Source organism: Paramormyrops kingsleyae, chromosome 7 (assembly GCF_048594095.1).
Source record: "Paramormyrops kingsleyae isolate MSU_618 chromosome 7, PKINGS_0.4, whole genome shotgun sequence".
Taxonomy (NCBI): Eukaryota; Metazoa; Chordata; class Actinopteri; order Osteoglossiformes; family Mormyridae; genus Paramormyrops; species Paramormyrops kingsleyae.
Window position 1 is genome coordinate 12,765,879 of NC_132803.1, and position 27,193 is coordinate 12,793,071.

The 27,193-nt window shown below is 49.3% G+C and overlaps 1 protein-coding gene across 7 annotated transcripts; it reads left to right on the plus strand.

The window, feature by feature from the left end:
• The first annotated feature begins 1,890 nt into the window (after positions 1-1,890).
• On the plus strand, positions 1,891-26,888 carry il11ra (interleukin 11 receptor subunit alpha). 7 transcript variants are annotated; one of them, XM_023808430.2, is made up of 13 exons: positions 1,891-2,004; positions 3,777-3,910; positions 15,621-15,726; positions 16,920-16,986; positions 17,083-17,252; positions 18,202-18,316; positions 19,040-19,203; positions 19,277-19,440; positions 19,691-19,832; positions 20,092-20,166; positions 21,513-21,615; positions 21,858-21,937; positions 22,658-26,888. In XM_023808430.2, the coding sequence occupies exons 3-12, from the start codon at positions 15,621-15,623 to the stop codon at positions 21,934-21,936; spliced, it is 1,185 nt and encodes a 394-aa protein (XP_023664198.1). In that variant the 5' UTR covers positions 1,891-2,004; positions 3,777-3,910; the 3' UTR covers position 21,937; positions 22,658-26,888. The 7 variants fall into 7 exon arrangements, with proteins under 7 accessions (XP_023664198.1, XP_023664197.1, XP_023664199.1 ...); XM_023808429.2 differs by having other exon boundaries at positions 1,896-2,004; positions 3,719-3,910; XM_023808431.2 differs by lacking the exon at positions 1,891-2,004 and adding an exon at positions 3,415-3,532 and having other exon boundaries at positions 3,719-3,910; positions 21,858-21,943.
• The last annotated feature ends 305 nt before the right edge of the window (positions 26,889-27,193 follow it).

Here is a 27,193-nt window from a genome sequence, read left to right on the forward strand (position 1 = left end):
AGGGGTACGATTTAGCTAGCTGAAGTATTGGCGCCCCCTGCAGTGCTAGCATAGAAAAGCCATCCGATGTGGGGGAAGGGGAAAGGTTTTAAACATAAAATTAAGGTTAGTATGATGGTACAAAAAATGCCAAAAGGGCTGTGAAACGATTAATCGCATATAGCCTGCAATCATGTTGCAATGCCATAAAAAATGTATACATTGTATGTTGAGCCTAGAAACTAAATTCTATTTGAAATCTCAATGCTCATACTGTCCTGCCATTAGGGTATGAAAAACAACGCAATTAAGTTAACCCTATGAAAGAAATAATGTATTATGACGTCGAGCACCTATTATTTAAGATATAATTTAATATCTGTAATTATTTATTTAATGTGTCTTTATGTAACAATGCTACTTAGGCTATAGGCCTATTATAATTATTTTTAAGTACTGTGCTATAGTATAACACTAAACAATGCGGATTTTATTTTGTGTAGAGCACCACATTGCTACATCTAGCATTGCTTAGTAGAAAGACGTCAGTAACAGCTTTCTTCTTTGCACCCCCACCCATTTTTTTTACTGTCCCTGGGGCCACTCTGAAATGAATCTGTAACTGTTCATATTTCTCCGCATGCGTACTAGTGGACGTGTCCGCGCGAACGTTTATGACGCGTTTTACGTCATTGTGCGTCCCTGACCACTGACGGAGATCCAATGCATGCGGCGGGTTCTTCCCAGAGAAGAACCTGGGGGGGGGGAACCGGAGGCGGAACCCAATATTTAATTTGGATTCATTCAACCTCCCCCCCACCCACACATAAATAACAGTATGCAGAGTCTCGCTGTTCCATAAGCGGGGTACAGGGAACCCCTGACGCTTCTCACATTTGTCCAGCAGATGTAGCTATCTTACTAAAGGCAGAAATGCCCGGAATCGACCCGTACCGCGAGTTTTGGCTTGTTCTTCAAACTGAACATTATTATCAGAGATTGACATTGTCATATCGGCGCAAATGCACATATAATGCGTACGCATTCACGCTGCTACAACACTCGATTGCCGAATGTATCGCTTTTAAAGGTGAATGCGTACTTGCGCACCAGTTATGTCAATCCCGTATTATTATCATCATTATAACTGAGTAACCGCACATCGGCATCATTTAATTACCCGGTTTCACCAAATAAAAAGGGGAAAGAAAATATATAGTGTCCAGCTGTCACTCAAAGTCATGAGATATGACTGACATTAAAACAAGTTTTATTATAATAAATAGGCCTATGTTTTACAAATATAGTAACTCTTTAACATTCGCGAGGGGTACGGGCAGAAATCCGATTCAAGAACAATTCTTGGGTCTATTACTAAAAATTAAAATTTGACGGCACTGAAAACTTGAAAATATACTGCAAGAAACGCGAGATTCCACGGTCAACGAAACAGCTAATATGTAAGTGAGGATGGTTCCCGAGACAAATGGCACTTGACACTGGCGCGCAGGAATCAAGCCGTATCCGGTCTGTATAGTGAAGAGAGACTATAGGATGCGCGGGGTAGGCAACCCAAGGCAAGATACGAAGATCACGCAGTTAAAAAAAGAAACAAATAGCAAATAGGAGGTTATATAAATATTACAGATGTCTTATGCACTTACAGAATCAAATATTAAATAACACTAATATTTATGTATTATATGTAATCCAAATAATTTCAGTAGCCTATTGTTTATATGTTTATGTCTTACGCATTGTCTAAAAATATTCCCATTTAATTTTTGACGTCCAACTCTATATAGAATAACCGAATCTGCGAATGTCCAAATAAGTAATTGATAACGGTATAAGACGCTCGTGGGGCTGTAAATCAGGTGGTGACCGCATTCACCTGTAACTAATTTGCGACAATATGGGCCTAAAAGAGTTTTCCAGACGTACCCCGCTCTTCGATAGGCCGGGTCACATGCACACTTTGTTCATTCCATGGCCTGGCGCCCTAAGTTCATTTGGACTCTGCACGTAAGTGCCCCTTCTCCCCCAAATTCTCAAGGTCACATCTCACTGTGCTTCTCACCACAGACCAGTGCCTGAAGATCCGCATTACGTGATAAATCATTGGTAATCGTGAATTGTTTCCTTCGTATCGTATCGTAACGTGAGTGATACATTTTATTCAAGTATCAAAGGTTCCACTTGCGGCTGTAACCATTTCCTCATACTTTCGTACTCGGTCTGCACTTGTGTTAACTTAGCAAAGAAACGATGGAACACCGCTTCAGCCAGTTGATAGCGGTCGAAGTGACGCAAAAAATATATAATGTGCTGTTGTTCGAGGCTCTAAGAAACAAAAACTTGAGAAAAAAATGTTGACTTGCAGCAGGTGCTGAATCGTGACTGAAATCAAACGTCGCACGCACATGTACACTTGTATTCATATTGGCAATACGGGTTCAATTATTGCGCGCATAATGAATAGAGCAATAACCAAAATATAAATCGTTATGCCGCATCAGTAAAGTGGTAGCGCATATGCTTCCTCTAAATATTCTGTCACTGAATTGTGTGTCCTTGTTTCGTGATTTATGAATGATGTAAAGCAATATTTGTTATGAAAACGCCCATTCTGTTGGTTTTGATGGTGAAAGTAGCAGCTTGTTTGAACTCATCGCAGTGCCCAAAATGATTGTTCATAATTACTCGTATATACTTTTTTTTATTATTATTCATTTCTTTTTTTTTTAGATTGCCCTAAGTCTTGTCATTTTCAGGGCGGGTGTTTTCGTTTTGGGCATTTTGAAAAGGATCTTTTCTAAAATTGGGTGGAGAAATAAGGTCTTGAAAACCAAGTAGTTTCCAACAATTATCCGATGGGCAAGATAAGGCGACTCCCGTATGCACTTCTCGGCTACCAGCTGAATGTTGGCACTTGACAATACCTAATTTGACTATTAGACTGAACATAGAATTTAATCCGTTTCCATTCATTGAGTTTTTTTTTGGTGATTTATTGCGGAGGAACGGCTGTTTGTATCTTAAGATTTGGGTGTTAAACCGGGAAGTATACGTGGGTCAGGATTTTGCACGGTCTGTATGACAGAAGTGCTCGCCCGAGGCTTCAGTTGGAACTTGCTTTAACTTGCCATACTTTTTTCAAGTTCGACGCTTGGAAGTAATATCTCCTAAGGCATCAAAGGTGTTTTGAATGCATACAAGCAACCAAATTGCGCATAAAAAGGAAGATGCGTCTTTTTGTTTAAGTCAGTTGTCCGTGATCTGACTATTTACGACATAGAACTGTTTCTGGAGGTTAAAGCTACATTTACGATTTGGCTCGAAATTGGACTTGCTATTGTGTCCAGAGCACACCGGACCCTGCTAGTTTCGGGTCGCCGTATGTTAATGAGCTGCGCTCTCTAGCTCCCCCCGCCCCCTGTTGCTCCCAAGTTCCCGAAGTCGTTCTGACCCACGGCAGAAATTTTCCACAACACTTTCATTACGGACCCGTCGCATTCTCGCAGCTTTCCCTCGGTCTCCACTTTCAAATTAGGTAAATTCGCTTTAAATCCTGGAAGGTGTAGCGATGCCGAGGCTCTGATAAGTAATCTACCGGTCGGTACCGTAGATCCCAAATCTTACTCGTATTTGATCTTCTCAAAGCATTTAAACTGGTCTAAGGTCTACATAAGGGGGTCGTACATAACTGGAAGAAAGTTTTTTTTTTATTTCCCCCCAGCTCCGGCCCCATCGCTTCTAACTGACAGTACGGCTCACCAATGGCTGATTTCCTTTAGGAACCCGGCGACTCGGTATCCTGTAAGCCCGGGTCTTTGCAGCTTACGGGGGGCAGAGCCGATACCATGGAGAAGAGTCCCACGAATACGCCGCTTTAATCGGGGGACAAAACCCACTCCGATCTGAAGTTAAGGTGAGTTTCTTGTTTTCCGGTGACCCGTGCGGAACCGCGGTGGCTTTCACGAAGCGGTACAGCGCCCGCATGTCGAGTCGGACAGTCGAGAAAGTTTCTCTCGGTAGTAGAGCGGGCTGGCGTCCCGTGTGTGGATTTCCATTCCGAAGGGTGTGCATCAGTCGTCAAGCAGGACGACCACCACGGGGTGCCTTTTAACCTTTATTCTCAGCAGTAATATTAAATATCACGTAATCTTTTTGTATTAAAAATACCGACCGCGACAGTCAACACAGGGTTGTATTTTGTTTTGCTCACTAATGATGACCCGCATACTTCGGTTGCGTTTTGTTTGTGGTCCCCGTGGGTGTGCGATCACTGACTTTTTCTCTACTTAGGAATGTTTTCAGCCACCCGCATTTTACGTTAAACTAGCGGTTTAGTCGCAACAAAATTACCCGATATTACGTTTGTGTAGTAAAATGTTTACTACTGACAACTTGCATCCAGCTCAAGCAAAGCTGGATATTTCACCCAATAGGTAAACAATGTGTACCGCCAGTTGCAAAATTCCTTATCGATCGTTAAAAGTTTAGTCAATAGTGTCCTCAGCTGTATGAAAGTTAGTGACGTATATTGGTGGCATTTTAGATTTAGGGTGAAGAATTTAACTTGTTTACTGAGCTTAAAAAAACATCAGCATATGCGCATTCCTTAATTCTGGAGGGGAATCTGGGTTATACATTTTTTTTAAGAAGAAAAAAACTGGAATGCAAACGGGACCTCGAATGTAACGTTTATAAGGTGGGAAAACTATAGCCAACTTACATAAATTAAAATAAACTACAGCGAAGCGATTAAATAGGGTTGTTTTCGTACTTTGGTTACGGGCTAATTCGTTTTCCCCAAGGTCGGACGATGGTGCGGACGCATTTACATTTTTCTTTCGCTCTGGGGTTGGATGCTGCCCCTTATAAATTACGTTACGGGTCTCTGCTCGGATTAAAAGGTAAACTGGCTTTACCTCAGGTGAGAGTGTTGTCATTGAAAAGGAGCAAAATCACAATTCTGAAGCTCTCACTTGAAGCTGAGACCATTTTATGAGTCATAGTCCACTGGGGACATGTAGCGTAAAATATTAAAACAATGAGAGGTGACACCCATCTTTAGTCAGAACTCCATACTACTGAGGTACCTCATGAATGACAGGCCAGTGTCATCGCCTGATTGGCCCTGCCGAAGGTGGAGGGCGGATCCCATTGGGGTGTGGCAGGGTCACTCAGAAGGCAGGGTGGCACTTAACATTTAGTGCCATTTTTAGCTTTACGTTTCTGTCGGCTTAATGGAGCACTAACAACAGGCCAGGAAACACAAAGCATGTTGGCCCTATGCTTACATTTATCTGTTACAACGCAATCGCTGTTAACGGTATAAGAGGGGGAGGGGGTAGCATGTGAGCATATGGGACCATTTAAGATTTGAACATACTTCTTAATCTGTTTTCCTCAATTACTTTAAGTTACCCGTTAGGATGCAGGTAGTGCTGTTTTAGGACTGCTTGTTTAGATGTCTTCATGTTTAAGCAGTTCAGCGAGTATTTTTAATCCCTGGTGGCAGCTTTTCAGAGTGCCTTAGGCGTGAGATGCCGATGCCACGATTATTATTATTAGTATTACTGCCTGTCATAACTTCAGAGAGGCCATTTAATCTGAACAGATGTGTAAAAACCGAAAATATGCTCCGGGTTTGGAAGTGTTAGGAATGCGGACTTGTGTAATTCGGGGAAGGCAGGCATCACGTGCAGTTCTTTCCAGCTTTGGTTAGTGCGTGTCCTTGCCTAAAGTCTCCTATCTGAGACTTACTTTCAGTTTTGTTATGTCAGATTTTCCAAGTTTGACTTAATGGAAGTTTTTTTTTCTGCTAATAGTAAAAATTAAAAGTCATCAAAGTTGAATTTTGTTCGGGAACCGTGCGTCAGTGCCAGACTCCGGGCTGGCCGTGCCATTGGAGGCTGTGCAGGGGATCTCGGCGGTTCCCCCCCAGCATCCATTGGGGCTTGCGGTTCGCTATGCTAAAAGGCTGCAGCGATAGTGCGGTTTCCGTCAACGCCTCGCATCATTTCTCGACGTGTGCTTGTGAAAACGTTAATTTTCAAGCGATCATTTAACAGTGTATTCCAGTAGTAACAGCTGAGTAGCTGTGCGGAATTAAAATCAACAGAGTGCCATTAAAATGTCTTTGTCATTAGGGGCATGTGACAAAATGTGCAAAGCAGGAAGATTGTGTTTGTCTAGTGATTTCTGAAGTGGTGACGAGCAGATGGAGCGGCGTACACTTGGGTTTCCATGAGGAAAAAAGTGCCATTTAAAGGGGGAATCCGGTAACAGGTGGCTTCTTAGGTGCCTCTTTCTTCCTGATCATGGTGGCTGACAGTCTGGTGCTTAAGCTGGGATTTGACCTCCCTGTGTTTCACGTTGTTTTCTCTGCTGCTCGATCACTGTGGATATCAACCTGACAGGCTTAGGGGAAGCCTGCGGGAGAGAAAAATGTGCTAAAAGCCCTGGGTGGTTTGTGGGGCGCCCCCATGTGGTTATCCTCAAGGCCTTATCTCATTCGAAAGGCTCAGGTCACGTCTGATTCTGATTGTAGTGATGCGCTGAACAGCCTTGTGTTTCTGTCGCTAACTGTGGTTGGAGTGTCGCGTGTAGAGGTGGGGGGTGATTGCAGCTGATGAGGGTCATTAGGGACATGAAAGAGAAGTCGATTGGTGGAATGAAGTGAGCCGTGGTTGGGGGACGGTTTGGAGAGCAGACATTTTAAAATGGTCTGAAGAAAACCGAGCCTCAAAGGAGACGTATAGTGTTTCAAAGCTTATTTATTAATCAGACTCTTAAAAAAGTCTGACAATGCTTTGGTAGCTCAACTTCTCTCCCGTTTGGCCTTTTGTGCGAGTCTGATGCAGGCTGCAGCCCGCCTGCACACCCCAAAGCACGCTGTGCTGCGTTCAGCACGCTGTCCAGCCTGTGGTGGGAGAGGAATGCTCTGCGGTGGCACGGCTGCGGTGCCCGAACATCGGCTTGGCCACATTGCCAGACCGATCTTTGGTCAGGCCGGGGTTCTTCTCGACCACCGCAAGACTTCCAGGGTCCACAGGCAGACCCTGGCCAGAAAGTTGCCTAATTAGTAGGCAGAGAAGGCTGTTTGGAGCCGCAGCTTGCAAATGGCAGGAAGACTGTTTAAAGATCACACTCGGTGATCAAAACAAGTCTCAGTCAACCAGCAGGTGGCGTAGTAGTTAAACGAAGAGATCCCTGGTACTTGCAGTGCTTGATCTGAATAAGGTTCTGGAAACCACTTGGGATATCAAAAGGTGGGCTGATCTGGTGTGGGGTTAGAAGGTGATCATGAATACATTTGGGGTACTGTGTGTGGTCCACAATGTGTGAGACAGCTGGGCCAAGGAATCTGATGCAGAGAAAGCTTAAGCTCTAGAGTGGGTCCAGTTCTAACCGTTGTGGTCACCTACACAGACGTCGGTCACAGTCTGAGTGCTGAGGACCGAGTGGTCCGGTCCTGTTCTTATTTTCAAACTGGGTCCATGGTGCAGAGCTGAGACCCAGGTAGCAGTTGGTTTGTCCTTATGGGTCTGCTTCTTCCCTCCTAGGGGAAAGAGTCATTCTGAATTGCAGTTACCCCAGCAATCTTGCTGAATACTGACACCATGTCATGTGATAACCCCAGGCTGAAACCCTCCTCCCCCCATTTGCGGGGGTGGTGTGTCCTGGGCTCACTATGGCTCGTAAAGACGTCCCAGTGACGAGAAATCTGGGCCTGGGTCCGGCCTTCACCGTGACTCATTCTCGGAGTAGACTGGAAGATGATCAGGAGCACAGACCCACAGCGTGCCAGAGCCTCATCAGCCCGGCGGGATTGGGGGCGGGGGAGGGCGGGGGCGGGGGCGGGGGCAGCAGGAGGTGCTCCCGATCAGGGCTAGATGCCACATCGGGCAGCCCAGGGCCCGTGTACTGTGTCGTATCCCCACCCATTGTGTAATTAGACACTGCCGCACAGGGTGGAAGTTTAGGTCCAGAGCAGTGGCCTTCGGGTGGGGGGTGTCTGTGAGGGCTGCCTCCCTATCAGCAGAGATCCCGAGGTGGGATGGTACTGAGGGAGTTGGGGTGCAGTGTGTCCTGTCGTGTATGATGTTCCCCAAACAGCCTGCATCACTATTGCGGGCATTAGCATGAGCTGCCGTGCGTCATGCTCATTTTTATCTTTATTCTTTCACTGACATTTATGACATGCTTGTGAACTGTTGCCTTCATCACTGCCCCCCCCCCCCATGTAGATGGTTGATTACCAGAAAAATAAAACAAAGTTTGCAAAGGAACCAGAGGGACGGGGGGTATAATTGCCAGAGAGGAGAGCTTGACAGATGCCATTTCAGCCCAGCACTGGCCGTTTCTTGGGCACAAACCCCTGTTTCAGGAGCTGATGGAATCAGGGCAGGACAGGGCAATCAATTAAGTTTGTCTTGGGGTGTGGTATAGAAAAGGAACATTTGATGGAAAAACTAACTAGTCTATTATGGATTCAGGTCTTGAGGTCAGCCTTGGGTTTGGGTGATTGGGTCCAAAACCAGCAAAAGTGATCCAAACGAGAGAGACAAAGGGAACGTGAAGTCCCAAACCGCGCCGGTGCCCGTTACCCACATGTGGGATTTCTGCTGCCCTGTGCATGATCCGCACACACGGCGTCTGGGCCCGTCTCAGGTCACTTCATGCTTGCTTCATTTTGCTGTGTGGTCTCCCTGGCGGTCTGTGCGGTGTTTCCGGGCGCTATGCTCTGTCGGTCAGGGTTTGATCCGTTCCTGTGTGGTGGAGCCCTCCCCGAATTGCGGTGAGCTCCTAAAAATAGCCGTAACACCTTTAGGGAAATGGAGCATGACGCTGACGCCAAGTGCGGAGCGTCCCCGGCCCGGCGGGCCTGTGATGGCTGTCACCTCTGTCACTTTATCCCGACGCTTATCTCCAGTGCTCCGCCACCCCATTTGTTCAGTGGCCCCACCCACCATGGCGCCGGCGCTGCTGCCCCAGGTGTGGCTGGAGGCCACGTTTTTTTTGGTGAGGAGGAGGCTGTCATGACAACCTTAAATCTCTTATCCGTCTGGCTGTATATTTGTATGTAATTCTGAAGTGTGTTTTGATAGCTGCTGAAGGGTGTCATATTTGCCCTGCATGGGAACATAACCCTCAGAGTGTGGCTCAAGTTCCTTTCTATAAATTTCATACCAGCCACTGTGTTTTATGTTTGACGTGCTCCAGGGCCTCGCAGTGTGTTTGGATGGCCGAGGTTTGGCCAGTTGGGTCAGAAAGGGGGACTCCCGGTTTGCTCAACGTATGAACTTCCGTGTTTACTCAGGTCTGCAAACGTACAAGAGCTCTGGTGTTGCGAAAGTGCCATTTCACGGTAATTTGAGTGCAGGAGCGTGGCACACCGTGGTCTATCAGGCCACACAAAACCGAGTGGGGATAAACACGGCAAGCAGTTTTATTAAACACCCCAGTTGCTGGTTCTCCGCTTGTCCTCTTTGGTTTCCATCCTCCCAGTACATTTTGTGCGTTGATGTCTTTTGCCTACATATAAATTCCTCTGTCTTTTGGCTCTGTGTCGGCTGATAAATCAGCTGGGGCCCTCTCACCCCCATTCAGACGCCTGCCTTTCATCTGGCTGCCAGAGCGCAGGCATAGTGCTGCTCCCCCAGCACCTCGCAGGCGGCCCCCTCCGAGGGGCAGAGAATGGCCCTGCTTGCCCTATCCTGAGTCGCTGAGCCGGGCTCCCCGGAGCGTGACTGCCAGCGTTGACTTTGCTTTTAGGCAGCTGCTAACTATTTTCCAGTATGTACAACTGCTCAGACAGGGAGATTGCCCGACTTTAAGCGCAGAGGGATGCGTGGACCCCCCCCCCCCTTCTGTCAGAGCTATCATGTCATTTTGATTTATTACAAACGAAGAGGCTGCGAAATCCACCATATGAGAGGGGCCTCCGTGGGCTCGGGGCCTCTGAAAGCTGTAAACAAGCGGGGAAGGGGAGAGGGTGCAGGAGAAAACATGGCCCCTCCCTCATTCACTGGCATGGAGTTTGAGGGCAAACGCACCGCTGTAATGGGTACCAGATGACTGGGGTACAGATCTTCCCATGAGTAGACTCTGATCGCATATTCTCTCAGTTCAATCCATATGAGTTTCTGGCGTCTGATGTGGTCTAGCGAAGTGCTCTCACCCCAATGTACACCTGTAGAGGACTCCTGAGATATGCCATGCCCCCCCCCCCCACCCCTGGATTAGCAGCCCAGCAGGTGTAGGTTTGGTTTCAACACTGGTAAGGTTGAAATCAGCTCCCGATCCAACCCGCCCCCCTAAACACACGGTACTCCCATAGAGACCTTCGGATAATCATTTGGTCTCCGTAGCCCTCAACGCCGAAGGGGGCATTTGTCTTTACAATAGTTCACAACGTGTTGGAGCGTGTTGAGCTGAAGGCAGAAACATCAGCAAAATGCATCCTGGTTTCTGGTTTGGCCCAAAATGATCATGGTGAATGAAGCACCTACAGGGGCATCACCGATAACAGAGCTTTTTTATCGGGAGGGCAAACAGTCATTGTTCATCTTCAGATGCATCGAGGGCCTGTTTTGTTTGGTGTGCAGGAAGGAGGGGGAGGGACAAGGGCGTTTGTCAGTGGGCAAAGTCCTCAGCCAGACAAGTGCTGCTGCTGATCTTTAAGAAAAGGGGCAGAGATCCTGAGGGCTGGTGCCGTTTGCTGGGAGGAGGAAGGACCGTGTTTCTGTGCTCTGTCTGTGCTATATGGACGGGGTGTCCATGGGGCCTCTCACTGGTGGCTTTTGCTGGGAGGAGGAAGGACCGTGTTTCTGTGCTCTGTCTGTGCTATTTGGACGGGGTGTCCATGGGGCCTCTCACTGGTGCCGTTTGCTGGGAGGAGGAAGGACCGTGTTTCTGTGCTCTGTCTGTGCTATTTGGACGGGGTGTCCATGGGGCCTCTCACTGGTGCCGTTTGCTGGGAGGAGGAAGGACCGTGTTTCTGTGCTCTGTCTGTGCTATATGGACGGGGTGTCCATGGGGCCTCTCACTGGTGGCTTTTGCTGGGAGGAGGAAGGACCATGTTTCTGTGCTCTGTCTGTGCTATATGGACGGGGTGTCCATGGGGCCTCTCACTGGTGCCGTTTGCTGGGAGGAGGAAGGACCGTGTTTCTGTGCTCTGTCTGTGCTATATGGAGGGGCTGTCCATGGGGCCTCTAACTGGTGGCTTTCGTAATGAAAAGCAGGAAATGCCTGATACTACTACAGCTTGTGTGTCAAGGACAGCGAGCTCATGGAGGCTGAAAACAGATCCTTGCTACTTGCTGCCTTCATTTCCAGCCTCACGCCTTTTTAGCAGTTTAATTAGACGCAGGGAGCCTCTGCCCTTCTCGTGTTCCCTCGCTGTTCCTCCCAAGCCGCGTGTCACGTTGAAGCAGAGGCGGTGCTTAGTGTCCTGTAGCCTCTGGATGCAGGGACCCATCAGGGACGCCGTGGGATGTGTACACGCTGTTCCCCGGCAAACACAGACAGCTGTCAGGGAGCTAATCGATACAGCCCTGTCATACCATCCACGGCCAGGCTAAAACAGCATCTTTTACTGTTTTTCTAATTATCTAGTGAAAATATGTGGGGGGGGGGGGGAAACTGCAGGGAATATGGTGAATCTGGTAAAGCAGGACTAACCGCACCTGAAGAGCATGTGTGTGTGTGCGTGTGTGTGGAGCGTGTGCGTGTGTGTGGAGCATGTGTGTGTGTGGGGCGTGTGCGTATTCACGTTTGGCCTCCTTTGGGGGGCAGAGGGTCCTGCGGGTGAGGTGAGCCCCTCCATCCTGGATCAATGCTCGCTGTGTTACTGCTTATTTACCCAGAGGACCCTGTTTTTTTTTTCCCCCAAGGTACACTGCAGCACAGTCCAGCTTTGTGCACATCACAGCTTGTTCTGCAAACTCACGGGGGGGGGGGGGGGGGGGTTCTTTGGCCGAGCATTAATCCACACGCTAGGCAGATTAATGTTGCCTTTCCAAGACTGGGATTCATTCGAGCTTTGGCTGTCCAGAGTGATACCTTATATTTGATTATTTTAATGTGCATTCAAGAGAATGAATCTCTTGAATGCAGCAGAGGGCAAAAATGTAAGGCCCTATTCATGACGACTCCAGTACATAATAATTTTGTGCTCTCTCGCTGAATTGTGTGCTGAAAAACGAGACTCAGGTCGTGCTTTCCCGTTGTCCCTTCATCAAATCTCAGCACGTGAACGAGACGGACCGCAATCGCATCTTTCCTGATGACATTTCAGTGTTCCGTGTGAGTGCACACGGCCCTGGGTCTCTGCGGTGCAGTGTGGGCCACTGGGCTCTGGGTCTCTTTGAGGGTTAACAGCAGTCAGATTCTCCACTGCATGAACATGGAAACGCTAAGTGGCAGCTGCCCGCTGTATTTCCTGGGAGTGAAAGTGGGTAATCAGATCAGGCCCTGTCAGTCTGAAGACACTAACAGGTACATCAAGCACCTCTGTGTATGACCCTTTGTGTAAACCATCTGGTACCACAGAGAGGTGCCTGGACACGCCCCCCCCTGTTTGCACACGAATGCGTCCTGCCCCTCGTGTGGGTTCTGGCTGGGACTTGAGGGTAGCAGTGCTTTATTCTTCCCCGTAGGGGATTTGAATAGCTTTCGCATAGCCCACCTAGAGAGACATAGATACGTTTATACAGGTGACAGCAGGTTTTGGGATCAGACTGCAAGGTCAGCCAGCATCCCTGGAATGGCTGGTGTTAAGGACCCTGCCCAATGGCACAGCAGTGATATTACCTGCCAGTTATGGGATTCAAACTCACTACATTCCATATACGGTTACACATCTCCTCATGAGAAGGGGGCTGTATCAGGTTGGTGACTTTCGTGACCATCGGGATAGATCTTCCCCACAGATGGATCAGCCGTAAGACACAGGCAGCAGCCCCCAGAGCATCTCTGGCATGCCACTCCAAGTTCTCATTCCTGTTATCATCCCCCCCCCCCCCCCCCAATAAAAAAAGCCATTCAGAAGTTTTCTCATAAGTGAGTGACTCATTGGGTGGGTGATGTTCAGACTTGTATCAAAAGAAGATGGTAACCAGAGGATCAGTGGGGGAATGGGGCTCCTGCCTCAAAGCATGATGGGAATGAGGAAGCCGGAGGATCGGGGCCAGGAGGCCGAGCTCACAGTAGAGGGGCAGGTGGGATCCTGAGGCCCTTGCCTGGCACCCGCATCCTCCTCCTTGTTGAATAGCTCTGACGGTAAACACTGTTTCCTCACCGGCAGCGCGATCCTAGGGACCGGAGAAGGGCAGCAGAGGATACTGTTGCGTTACTGCCTGACAAATTTCTCACATTTGACAACGTTTGTAGGTGGCTCAATTTGTAAAAACCACAAACTGAGGCAACCATTAGTCAGCCCCCCCCCCCCCCCCCACTACCTCCAACCCCCCCAGGGGGAAATGCGGCTAGTGGCCGGCATTTATTCCACCTGCCAGATGGGGGGGGGCATCCACTGACTTTCTCCTGAAAAGAATGAGGCCCAATCGGTGGTGCTATGCTGTGTTGAATTTGGGTCCTCCCCCCCCGTGTCCAGCGTGTCCCCATGTAGTTCTCCTTATGGGGTCATAATAAGAGGTAGTATTTTTGAGGCTTCTGATCAGTCGGGTTAGTGGTGGTCAGTGGAGCCGTAGCTTGGGGGTGGTTCTCCAGCTTTCTCTCCACTCTCTGCCCCTGTGTCACTAGGTGAGAAGGTCACTGTCCGACCTGGATGTGCTGCCTTTAAAAGCCAGTGTCACACATGTGGGGGGTGGGGGGCATGAAATCGAAAGCCAGCGGATCCCGGGCAGCCGCTTCCCACACTGGCCTCCTGTGAATGGGGTCCATATGCGGAGCTGTCAGCCCCCACCTTTCAGTATAATAGTAACATGCAGGCGCTTCTGCGAGGCGTTTATTCCGGGCTCTGAAACAATGGACCTTTGTCTGGGAACATGGCGGCTGAGGAATTGGGGCCCCATGAGTGCGGGGCAGCAGTGCGGGGAGTGCCGTTGAAAATGGATGACATTCATATCTCCGTAATTCGAGCCGCGATCCTCTGCTCATATTTGGCAGAGTCACTGGTGCGTTGTGCCAGATTAATTTCTCTTTGAAGCAATGCAGAGCCCCCCCATTCCCCCCACCCCCCCCACAGGCCCGCGTGCCGTAAACATGTGGGACTAATCACATTCGCTGGCGTGCGCTTCCTCAGAACTGAGCGGCTGGTCATTTCGTAGAAAGGTCCCGGGCAGAGAGAGAGTGTAGCCAAAAACAACACGTTTTTTTTCCCCTGGGTCTAATGAGTCTGACTTAGTCGCAAGGATGTCTTTCAGTATGTGATTGTCATGAGGGTTTTTTACTCACACGCTCGGCTGGCATTTTGTCATGCTCTCCACGCAGTGTCAGTCGACACATTAGAGCCACAAAAGTGGCCACAAGCCCATTTCACTGTGTCTCACAGGGGGCGCTGGTGGTGAAGCTTGCCTAGGGGGCCACATGGGCTCCATCTCTGCCCGTGTGAATTGCTCCTTGTGTCTGTGGCCGTGATGGACGGCGCCTCCCAGTTCCCAGCTCTCGTTCTCTGTGCTGTGGCTGCAGAACTCTGTGTTTACTGGAGCCCCAGTAGCGCTCTCCACTGGTTTACAGCAGCGCCTTTTTAGACCCCTGGAGATGCTGATGTCCGCATGAGTGCGATTATGGGGTCACTCTCATTTAATCTTCTTTCAATACAGGACAGCCACCCCCACGCAAGGCCAGGTGCCCCCGGGTCACTGAACCCATGTGCTGTGTCCCTCCTGGCTCAGTACTTGGTTTCTGGGGGGGGGGCAGCAGAGGCAGAGCCATCTCTCAGCTGTCCCAACACTGGGATATATGGCTTTTTTCACCACAGGTATTTGCTAAGCCTTCCGATTGGTCGGACTGAAAGGGTGCTCCTCCAATTTGCTGGTTTAGTGAAACCCCTAAAAGCAGACCCACCTCAGAACTGACATTCTCATGGGAGGTGGCAGTCAGGTTCCTTGTCCCCCCCCCCCCCCCCCCCCCGGGATTGCGTCTATATGTTGTCCAAATCCAGGGCTGAGTGGGAACATGGGGAAGCCCAAATGCAAGTAGATAAGCATGTTGCAGTGGTCCACTGAATCGCTGGGGGTTTCCTGACCGGGGGGGTGGTCCTTGGATCGAGTTTGCATGGGAGCATCATCTTGAAGGCCCTGGACCAAGCCTCATTCTCGTTCTCCCTCAGTTACCCAAACCTGATGCCCTCACAGTGGATTCAGGGAACCTGCCCCCCCTCAGTATAGAGCAGGACATTAGCTGCTGCTCTTCACTGGGGGAGGAGGGGAGATGAATAAACAGAGAGAGACTGGGCCATCTGGCATGTGGCCGGTGCTGCCGTGTGTTCCTGACATCATGTGAGCTGTTTGCTGAACCCAGAGCACGGACACGATCTACCACTCCCCTTTCTGCCCATGTGAGCATGCCACTGTGCCCAGCTGCGGTCTCATGAGCACCATGGTGGGGGCGGTCCTCTGCTCAGCACCATGTCCTGAAATCCCCCCCCTATGTGTTCCTTTCAGATGTCTGCCACCTCAACCCATGCATGTGGTCTGATAGCCCTCGCCATCCTCGCCATCCTCACCATCCTCTGTGTTCACGTCAACTCTGAGCCATGGATCCCTGAAGGTGAGTCGCCTACCTGGGTGTAGCTGGATTGGAGATGGACTTTGGGGGTGTATCTGAGGTCAGACAGACCCACAGATGACCCTTCAGTGGTTGTTGACATCAGAATGCCATTAGCGAAATGTCTAGGTGTGTCTGTAAGTTGAGGAAGAGAGTTCTCTTGCCAATAGAGGGATCTATGCATGGCACGTGTGAAACCAGTGTGAAATGAGTGTGAAATGAGTACACGGGGCTGTGACGGGCAGAAGGCATGCCTCCAGTTGTTTGTAGCTAGAATCTTCCAGGGGGCACAATAGTGTGAAATCTCAGTGTCATGTCACTCCAGTGAGCGAACTTGAGTGCATTTCTCCTGAGCTGAAAGGGAAAGGTCATTGGTGAAACGTACCATTTGAGTAAAGAAGGACCAAGTGCTTGGTGGGCAATTACTGGATGGCAGGCTATGGTGCGATGATTTAGCTTGTGTGCAGCTTTGAGTAGTTTGTCCAAATGGCCAGTGTATGGAAAGAGGTAAAGTTGTGCAGGAGAGGCGGGCCGCCGTAGCGTAGACCCGTGCAGGCCCGGTGAATCACCCACTGTTTTTATTTATTCACTGTTAATGATTAACGGCAGCTTGTGGACAGTACTGTAACGCTGAGGTAAATGTCAGCAGGATCCACAGTAGATGCTTAGGGGGCCAGCTGTGTGACGTGTGTGAGAAGCAGGGGCTGGAGGCGGTAAGCGTGTCGGCGTGAACCATAGTGGCATGACCGCCATTCAGCCTAAGGGGTCAAAGTCAGCCAGGTGGGCTGTGCTTTCATCAAGTCGGCATTTGCATCATGGTCTTCCTGAGCAGAAGCAGTGTGGAATGTGACCGGGGTGGCGGACGTGGCCCTGGGACTGCAGCAGCCCCTCCCTTCATCCACAATGCAATTCTTTGGGTTTAGGGGGCATGTGACATTCTAACGCGTGTGAGGAAACAGTCTCTGCCTGTGTTTATATCTTTGGACGCCTTATTTGCCCACGAGGCCGGTCCGTCGCTGGAAACAAAACAGGCTTAACAGACACACTTACTGCTGCCCTACAAACAAACCCCAGATGTACAGAGTAAGACTCAGAAACAAAGTCGATGGTGTGCATCTGCCCCAGTGCTCTCAATATGGCTGCAATGGGCATTACATGGAGCGTGGTTGTTCTGACTCGCTGTCTCTTCCGACAAGCTGCAGACGTCCAGTACGGCTCCCTGGACTGCAACGTGACGCTGGCCTGCAGCTCCTCATTGCCCAGGTAAGTGGGGGTCGCCCACAGGGGTCATCGCCATGGCAATGCCACCACATGTTGGGAGAGTGTGACTCTTTTCCATCACCTTCCTGGGTGCCGCAGGTCCCTGGCGGAGTGGCGACTGAACGGGAGCACACCAGTTCCCGGACAGACGGGTCTGGGTTTGGATGGCGGCCTGACGCTCGTTAACACCACTCAGCACATGGAGGGAATCTACAGCTGTCACGATGAGGAGGGGAACGTGGTCCACGCGGTGAAGCTGTACCTGGGCCGTACGTGAGCCGTTCCGTCCCAAAGCGGTGCAAGCCGCCAATGTGGGGGATTAGACCGGCTTGGGTCAGGATGGGGCTCTTATTATTCATTTCTATTTCATCAGTGAGTAATATGCGGTGGGTTTCCTAGAAGTCTTGGCTGCGATCTTCAGTGAGACAAGTGTGAAATGAAAAGTGAGAACGTGGTATAATGCCCGTCAGATATGCAAGACACGCCATGCCCAACACGGATGTAAACTAGGGCAATGCATGGGTACTCAAAGCAGCTTGAGGCTGGGTTAACGAGCCATTAGCGAGGTCGTGTGATGTCATCGTCACAGTACAGAGCAAGGTCTGCCTGTAGTGGAGGTGATCTGCCCCTTCGCTGCCCATCCATGGGGGGGGGGGGTTGCGTAGCTGTGACAGGTTGGCCATCAAGGTTCATTCTAAGAAAAGACAGGGGCCCTCAGGAATTGGACTAACCACCTGTGTGACCGCCCTGTCAATTGGAGCGGAAGCTCACTTCTCTGGAAAGTTACAAGCGAGGGAAGTCGTGCACTTGTGGAGTCGGGCTGGATGGAGCGGGAAATGGCTCCCCTGAAACGCTGGGCTCACTCAAAGGCAGGAAGCGTCGTCCCCGGTGACCTCTGTAGCTTCCTGACAGGAAAGGTGGAGGTCGCTGATACAGTGATATGTTGCGTATATGCTCGCTCTCGCAGGGGGGAGGGGGGTCTTATGCAGTTCAGTGGCTATTCTTATTTCCCTCCTCATGAGCAGGAGGTCACTGCGACCAGTGGGTGGTAAACTTGTGAGTAGGGGCAACCCTGTCATGAAGAGTGGAGGTCAATTATGACACCCAGTGAATGGCTGCTTAGTGTGTGGCTAACAGGGAGCTACACACTGCAGCTTTCGAGGTGTGTCCTGGCTGGGTGTGCTGTCTGTGAATGGATCCCCGCTGTGGTCTCCCCAGGTGCCCCGGAGCCATTGAATGTGTCGTGCAGGATGGTCAATCACCACGTCGTCCGTTGCTTCTGGAAGCCACTGGTGAACACGTACCTGCCCAGCAAGTACATCGCCACCTACAGGTAGGTGTTGTGTCCACTTTGTTGATACCTGGGGAGATAAGGATATAGTCACTGTCTGATGGAAACATGCGTATGTCCACTTTTTGTCAATTGTGACTTTTCTTTAGATGGAATACACCCATTCGCCTGTTAACTGATAGCGTCTGACATCTGATCGACCAAGTCATCTGTTTAACTAGTATTTATGTTTGTACTAATTAGCATTTATATTCACAATGGTAATTTGTATGGGTTACTTTTATATTGCTAATTATAATAATTTAACGTTCATAGCTTGATAGCTAGCTAACATCACTAACGGTACTTGTGAATATAAAATGAGATTAGTTTGTGTCTTGTTGACACCAGCATATCTGCCACACTGACAACAATCCAAATAAGTCCAGTAATAACATTAAACTGTTCAGTGATAGCTGTGTAATGATAGGTTTGTATTTGTCGCATTATGTTGCTTTAGGTTTATTTTGTAAAGTAGTTTCTGACAACATGTGTTTCTCATGCACCAGAAATAATGGATCTTTGTAGATGCATGTTTTTTATTGGACAGCGATGATATTTAAGCCAGCACCTGCTCTCATGGGCCAAGTCATGTGACTACCGCTGTTTCCTGTCTTGGTCCTGCTATAAATTTGTAGTTTACAGCACTGCGGTTCACGTGACCCTTGTTAGTGTTGGGATGAACTGCGCCACAGCTCTGAGTCCAGATGTGATCCCTCTGTGCAGGTATGATAACCATGTGAAGACGTGCCACCAGGAGCCGTCCAAGCCCAACGAGTGCACCATCGGTAATCCGCCCATGTGGTATCACACAGTCACCATGAACATCACCGAGGTCAACCCCCTGGGCACAGCCTCCACACGGATACAGCTGCAGTTCCATAAGCTGTGTAGGTGTCCCGTCATTATCGGCGTCCCCCGTCTCACCCATGTGCTGACGTGCCTGCTGCCCCCTGCACACAGTGAGACCTGACCCCCCCGAGGCCGTGACCCTGGAGCCGGTGGCGGGACAGCCCCGAAAGCTGCGAGTTAGCTGGCGGTACCCGAGCTCGTGGCCCCAGGGCAGTGCCTTCCCGCTGCACTTCCAACTGCGCTACCGGCCAGTGGGCTCCAACATTTGGTCTGAGGTGAGACACTGCTTTTGAATTGATGGGAAAATGCTGGGATAGTATGATGATAGAGTGGAGGACTGTCTGCATCAATATCATAGGAGAAGACACCTCTGCCTTAATTCAAGTGTTGGATGGGGGGGCTATCAGTGAATGTCTCTGCTCCTGAGGACACTGTGTAGAACATCGCCCCGAGGAGGGTTTATGAATCAGTTATGGTGCACAAATTGTGAGTGTGATGTGTTTCGTGACTGATTCTCCCTCCCAGAGGATCACGACTGGCACCACCGTGATGATCACGGATATGGTCTCTGGACACCCCCACCTCATTCAGGTGCAGGCTGGAGATGAGTTGAGCTTTGGCAGCTGGAGCGAGTGGAGTCCTGAGCTGCTGGCTCTGCCCTGGATCGGTGAGGTTTCCCACCTGGCCGCTAGCGGCTTTAGTTGGTATGTGGAGGCAATGTAATCACAGATCACGGCTCTCGCTTGGTGTAGTGAAGGAGGAGGTTGTTGACTTTACCTGGGAGTACACAGAAGCTCTTTAAGAAGGTGGAGACCACCGGGGGGTGCTGTGGCACACTGGTGAGGCGTGACGAGAGGAAATGCGGGACTCTGATGCCTCCGTGTCTTGCTGTGTTTCTTATGTCTGCCGGTCTCTGTCGACTGAAGTAGAAGCTAGTCCAACCACGAAGGAGGATCCAGCCTACGAGCTCTTCACAGAGCCGATAACAATAGAGCCCACAGGTATGTGGTGCATGGTGCCTGTGTGTATGTGTATGTGTGTGTGTGTGTGTGTGTGTGCGCAGGAGGGCTGAGAGCAGGGTGTGGACTGACAGGGGTGTACATTTGATCTGCTTGTGGACTTCAGAGGCAGTCATCTGGGTTATACTCTAAGGCCCAATGGGATACATTTGCCTGGCGGCGGTGCCCTCCTTGGCTTCATCATGGGGGAAAGGAGAGAGCACTGTAGCCTCAGTGTGGAGTCTCCTCATGATGCCTAGCCTATGGCATCTCGTCACCCTGGTGACATTCCTAGGAGAGATGCACTATGGGAGTGGGAGATGGCCAAGCTGTCCACCCTGACAGGTCCTGCTGTGTCAGATGGAGCAGTAGACCATGGATGAGCCAGTGCGTCTCAAGCAGTCATGGAGAAGTGCAGTATTACCACTGTAGGCACCATGTGGTGTTTTTAGTGACTGAATAAACACTTCTGCTGTGGGTAGTACACCTTCCCTGGTGCACTGTCGATGGTGCCAGTTGCTTGTGGCTATTTTTAGCGCAGTCAGTGCTCTGCCAACGCCTTGCTGCCTTAGATCTGTATGCCACGTTCCCGAGAGTGGCTGGAGGAGCAGCCTCGAGTAGACGCCCCTGCCGGGAGCTCGTCTGATTGGCTGTGCTGGTGTACACTCAGCTGGCTGGCTAGCTGATTGAGCTAGCTATCCAGAGAAAATATATATATATTTTATTTTTGTGTGTGTGTGAGAAAAAAGCTGGCTTGAGAGAGCTTGCGGTGTAAATCTCTCTAAGAAACCGTCCCAGGAAAACAAGACAGCAGTGTGCTATAGGGATCCAGCACCTTGGGTATCAGAAATGTGAAACTGCTGCCTGAAATTATTTTTTCCGCACTTGGAAATTTTGAGTGGGACTGACTCAGCCTATTTTCATGCAGAAACACACATGTTGTGCATTTGTTGCCAGTGAAGCGTAAGGCTGTGCCGCATTAGTAACATGAGTGTGCGTGCCTTGGTTCTGAATTGTAGGTGGTGGGAGGGGGTGCATGTGAAGGGAGACTGGGGTGTAGGAGCCAGGCCGTAGTGAACGAGGCCAAATGCTACGGGCCAAAGGAAACACCATCCTGGTGTGCTGTGTGCGGTGGGTCTGCCTTGGAGTGAAGGAGAGAGGCGTGTTGTCTGAAATCCAGCAAGGATTTCAACGAACTGTATGGAACCATGTAAGACTTTTGGTAAAGTACCAGGGATGGGGTGGGATGAGGGGGAAAACAGGTGTGGCATGTAGTGTCAGAAAGCGAATGATCGGTGGCATGTGCCATGTTTGATAAGCGTGTCATGGTCGTGTGCCCTTCATCACAGAGTTACCCGTGGAGAAGACAAAGGGCGTGGGCGTGCTGGTGTGCCTCGGCCTGCTGGCGGGAGTCATCCTTTTGATGCTGTGCACGCTGATCATCCTCCTCTGGTGAGAGGAAGGCTCTGACTGTAACAGAACATGACAGGACTGTGTGCTGTCATGGCTGATATGCATGCAGAACCCATTAACATTAGTCTAAGTGTAAATGTAAGTGCAGCAAATGTAGTCTAAATGTACATGTAATGTGGGAATGAAGGAGGTAGTTGTTGGCATGACTGGGGGAGAGAGGTAGGGATTCTGTCTGCCTGCCAACCACGTTTGCCAAAGGAGACCCTGTCATGTCACTTCAGGGTGAGACAGAAGAGGAGGGACTGCATGATGAAGAGGGAGCTGGCATCGATGATGTCCATGCAGCGTGTGAAGATATGAGGTGTGTGTAAGTCTAATAAATACTTTTTGCAGAAGACTTATGGCGCTTTTCCGCTAGCATGCAGGAACTGAGTCGTACCCAATCCATACCTTGAAGAGACTAGTTACAGCGCGAGTCCAGCTCACTTTGGTTGTCGCCTCGGTAAAGGCACTGTCGGATTTGGAGAAAGATGCTTATGTACTGTGCGGTACGGTGTACATCATGATTTACTATGTCCTAATTTAAATTTTTAATAGCAAGGTTGTGAGAATCGCTATGTTAGCATCAAATGTTACCGCAATTAGCATTCACCTGTGTAAATTTTCATTATGAATCCATTTCATTCAGCCATTCTGTAGTACTTTTTTTTTTGAGTAACAGGATGGAAATTTATGTTCCGAGCAATGTATCAATATATCACGATGTGTGATACTACTAATAATGAATAATTCCGGTTCTTTACCAATCAGATGGTGGTGAAGCTTGGTCTAGTCACATTCTCAGCCGTGCTAGTAAGCAGGGCCATGTCAGCCCCATTACAGGACAGGTACGGCTTGCATAATTTACAATAGGAAACAGTCTCTTCGTGATTCGGCTCGGGTCTTGGTGGCTGCGGAAAAGTGCCATTAGTAAGTGGTAGTTATTGCAAAGATTCAATGACCGTGGGCCAAATGGGTGGCACAGAAACTCGAGCAGGGCACAAGATAAGGTGATAACTTGGGCAATGCGCTTTGTTGACAGGTGTCTGTGATACCTGGCAGCCCACAGGAGCTGTTTTCAAGGAGAAGCAGTAATGCCACTAAGGGGTTCAGCAGGACCACACAAAGGACTACAAAACCCAGAATCCACAAGGCCATGGGAACTCAACTGATGTGTCAGGACAAAGCAGACTGGCATGGCACAGAAGGCATGGTGTGTTGGATGGAAGGCCTGGAACCAAAGCAGAGACAGCATTGGCTGTCAACCGTATACAGACTTTTGTTTCCCCTGGAGATGCCAGAGTGCTGCTTCTGAGATGTGAATGAACTGATTGCATGGGCATTTAAGGACTCGGAGACCTGATGGGGTTGGCTTTTGCACTGACAAAATGCTGCCCTATAAGGTTGTGAAAGAGAGCTAAAGAAACCATTATATTGAATTAACCCATACTCACCCATGTCTGCTCCCAGCTGGCCACAGATCTCCTCCATTAGCACCCAACTCCAGTCACACATACCAAGAACTCCCTTGCCAAACCTCTCCTGTAATCCCGAGACCTTCCTTATACCGCTGCATTGGCCAGGTCCTCCGCCTCCTTGCTTCACTTCCATTGACTCTTATACTTGCCACCTTCTCCTCACAAACTCAGCACACACACACCGAATAAGCCCACACAAGTCAATTGTTACGAAGTTTATAGTGCTGCTCCGACGATACGTGCCGTATCTCCCATCCGGCACCAACTTCGTCCAAACTTAAAGCTGACAGCAGCCTATGGGGAGATGCCTGGAACTGCTCCAGAAACAGCCAGAGCATCCTTTCGGCACATCACCATGCAAGACGAACGCAGCAAGTCTTAAAATGCACTTTATTCCGAACATTCAAAAGAAGCTCCAAAATCAGGTTACGCTCACCACACGTTTTCAACGTGTTTACATTGCAACAAAATAAGCTATCTCACTGACCTGAGAAAAGTCAGAGACCGCGCTCGTCAGCTTAGCCGAAATGGTCAGATAAACTAATAAAATGACACTGACAGAATAGCAAACGGTGCGATCAAAATACCCCTTTTATAACTGCAGCTGGCTGGGGGGGGGGGAAGCAAACCCCATTCTTAAATGCTGACAAGCAGAGAAACTACACAAAACAGCATAAACCAACAATCTGACAGACACTTGCTTGCAAAGCTGACACACACCACACAGACCGGCTGACACTCCCCCCCCCCAAACACATGGCCCGCATTAACCAACAAACACAATAAACCCTCCCCCTAGGAAAAGCTCCAGCAAAACCACCACAGTACATCAGCATACACACCCATCACTATAAACAGAGGTGTACCCCCTATATGTAATCTGGCGTCATTTGTCCCCCATAATAAATAGACCTTTGTATTTCAATTATGATGTTGTGTGTCCCCCTCCCCATGTGAAACACTCCTACTCCCTTCACTAAAAAACTGCATCTCATTAGAGACCAACACACAGGATGCTGCTTCCCAGTCCTGAGTGAAACAGGGATCTGTCCCTAAGTGGCATTGCAGACTACAGAAACAGGGGCAGACACCAAGCCAGGCCTACTGCACGCCATCAAGCCTGAACCAGCTGTACCACCTGCCAGGGCGAGAGGGGGCACCAGCAGGCTTCAGGGGGAGGGGGTTAAGTTGAGCCGTGTCCCTCTCCCCCTCAGTCAGCTAAGGCGCACGCTGCTCTGTGCCCCTGCTCTACAGACTGGAGCCGTGTAAAAGCAGCGCCTGTTCACCACCACACTTCCGTTGCTGCTTTGTACGATCTGCCAGAGCAGTGGGTTTGAAATGACAATCGAGCAACTTCCCACCGGGGCCGGCCCAAGACGTAAGCCAGGTTTACTAATGGCCCAGCAGCCACCAGAGCCCCCCTCCCCATCTGATCAGTCTTTCAGATTGGAAAGGAAGATGACAAAGGGAAACTAGGTTAATCAAATTTTACTTAGGGAACCAAAAAAGGTTGGGCTGGCCCTGCTTCCACCCCAGTGTTTTTCTTCACAGAGAGCACTGTAAATTACTGTGCAACAACCTTTAACTTAAACCACTTTTACCACTCATGGTTATCACACACCCCATTTTACCTTTAAACAAATCCAGGAGGCTCCCTTGCGCTCCATATTAAGGCACTTTCTCCACGGACACTTGTGGTCCATATACGGCTTGGCCAAGGTACCATACCGCCATCTACCGGCTAACCTGGGATGACACGCCATGAAACGCCTCCCTGACTATCAGCTGCCCAAGATCGACCGAGTCCTACGTGCATCTATTACTTTTAACAGACCACACTGACATGGAGGGAAAAGACGTACAAGCAAAAGCCCGGCTTGTCCTACCTGGCCGCAGGCTCCGCTGCCGTGCCCGCAGGAACTGTGCTTTTCGCCGTGTATCAGCTCCGCATCCGAGAAGCTGCCGATTACTACAGACCGCTCTCCTCCACACCGCCTAGCCCTTCTTCCCGGGAGCTCCTCGCAGGTCCAGCGGAATGAAGAGATGGGCCCGACTGCACTGCCGTCCCGGACTGTGCCCCAAACCGCCCAATTAGCGTCTTGATAGAGCAGTTGGATATCGTCTAATAACCTGGAAGACCTGGATATCTTCGAATAACCGCAGCATATTACATGAAACCGGCCCAAAATGTATTCATTGAACTTAGTATCTCACTGAACTGCCAATATATCCGAACTGAACTTAAGGGTTTTCCCAAACAGTCCATGGGCTGTATGTCTGGGGAAGCGATTACTTATTCGCGAGCGGCGCCAAGAAAGAAAAGTGTTTGCTGCTTATTAAGTGGCTGTGAGGACACTTATCTTTCCCATCGACGGCTGAAACTTCCCTTTTTGGAGGGAAAATGACAGCAAGGAGGGCAGGAGAGATTTTCGTGGCATGGGGGCGGGGCTGAGCTTTCTTAGTAGTAATTATACTACGAGAAAAAACACATTTAGTCCATATATCTGGCCATTACTCTTCCAGCATCAGACGGTTTATGTCACAGAGAGTGACACATGACTTTCTGGTAATCATAAAAAAACATCCATGCTGTTTCTGATTACAGTTCTGTCCAACGGTTCTGTCCATCCAGGTCTCATTCTACGGGAGAACAGGAACAAGCTCATGAGAAAGTCCACCAATAATGTCTGCATGCATTTCACATACATGGAGCATATTTGGATTCTGCAGCCACAGAATTGTCTTTTGCACGCGTGACAATACGTAGCTTGTGGTTATGCTTCACTCCAGCTTGGCACGTGTCGTGTCGTCTCACTCCTCCGCATCCGTATCATGCACGTAAAACGCTGCGCATACACGTCTTTGGCGGAGTTTGCTAAAGCATCATACTTTTTTTCTACACACACTAACTATATCGCGCCAGCTCATACAGAATGCCTTCTCTACTTGAGAACATAGGAGATCTGCATACCATAAAACTACTGGTTCGCGTGATTACAGATAACACGTGTCGTCCATGCCGTCTTCCACTCGGCATTTCCCAAACTGCAACGTATGTCGCAACGCGCTGGTGTCATCCCATAGAGTGCTGAATTAATTTTGGCTGTTACAATATGTGGTCAGGCCCTTTACTCTGTATAAACAAAAAAAGCAAAATTTTAAAATTCTACCGGGCTACTCAACCATGTCACTGGTATCTGACATCATAAGAGCGTACATCACCTCGTTTTTTTCACAAGGTTTAGACATTCTTCATGAAGGTGGAGAATTCTTAAACACCTTATAATTCCAACGGCCGTGGTCACCAGCGTGCATCGAAGTTCACGGCCACCCCTCTTTGATGCCTACGCTGGATAGGAGCTGTTCGAGGAGACGGCCAATGGCATTCAGGAGTAGGCGTGACTTTCTCTGACTGATATGCGCATCCACCAAACAGGATCTACTCCGTGTATGCAAATAAATCTTAGGAGTAGACCGGTGTCTAGACCATCATTTGAGGATTTACTTTATCCATTTATTATTAGTATTAGTATTAATTCTAATAATAATACTTATTATTATCATTACTGTTATGGCAATAGCAACAATAATAATAATAATTCCCGAAACCGTAGTCTTCAGCCGATGACCAGCGTTGTATTTTAGCCGTTTTGTCACGTTTTTTTGTCATGACGTACATTTTTCCTGTGTCATTGCTGTCTTAATCTGCATTTCGTCTGTATGCTGCTTCTGTTTTGATAGACCTAACTGTGATATCTTTGAAATGTTACTTGTAATAAATGTAATTCGACACGTCTTAAAGTCTGAAGTGCTTTAATATATGCTGGTGTAGCAGCATGAATAATGCTGCATCTACCCAATAAACAGAGACAGTGGCGCCTGGAGCGTTTTATCTCGGGGTACCCACACCCGACTCCCCCGTCGATGTAATAATTACATTACAGTGTTTTTTTTTCGAGCGGTGGAGGGGGGGGGGTCCGCCCATGAATACTGCCCATGAACCTGCATCTTTCAGTATTCCCATACCCATAACCTCTTCCCGTACGTTATGTGAAGCTGGCACGAGTATATTGCTCTTCCCAGTTTCACACCACAACACT

Excerpts from the sequence above, each read along its gene's own strand:
- il11ra (XM_023808430.2), top strand. The coding sequence starts at position 15,621 with ATGTCTGCCACCTCAACCCATGCATGTGGTCTGATAGCCCTCGCCATC. Across the intron at positions 16,987-17,082 it reads TGCAGCTCCTCATTGCCCAG|GTCCCTGGCGGAGTGGCGAC; the intron begins GTAAGTGGGGGT and ends TGGGTGCCGCAG. Across the intron at positions 18,317-19,039 it reads AAGTACATCGCCACCTACAG|GTATGATAACCATGTGAAGA; the intron begins GTAGGTGTTGTG and ends CCCTCTGTGCAG.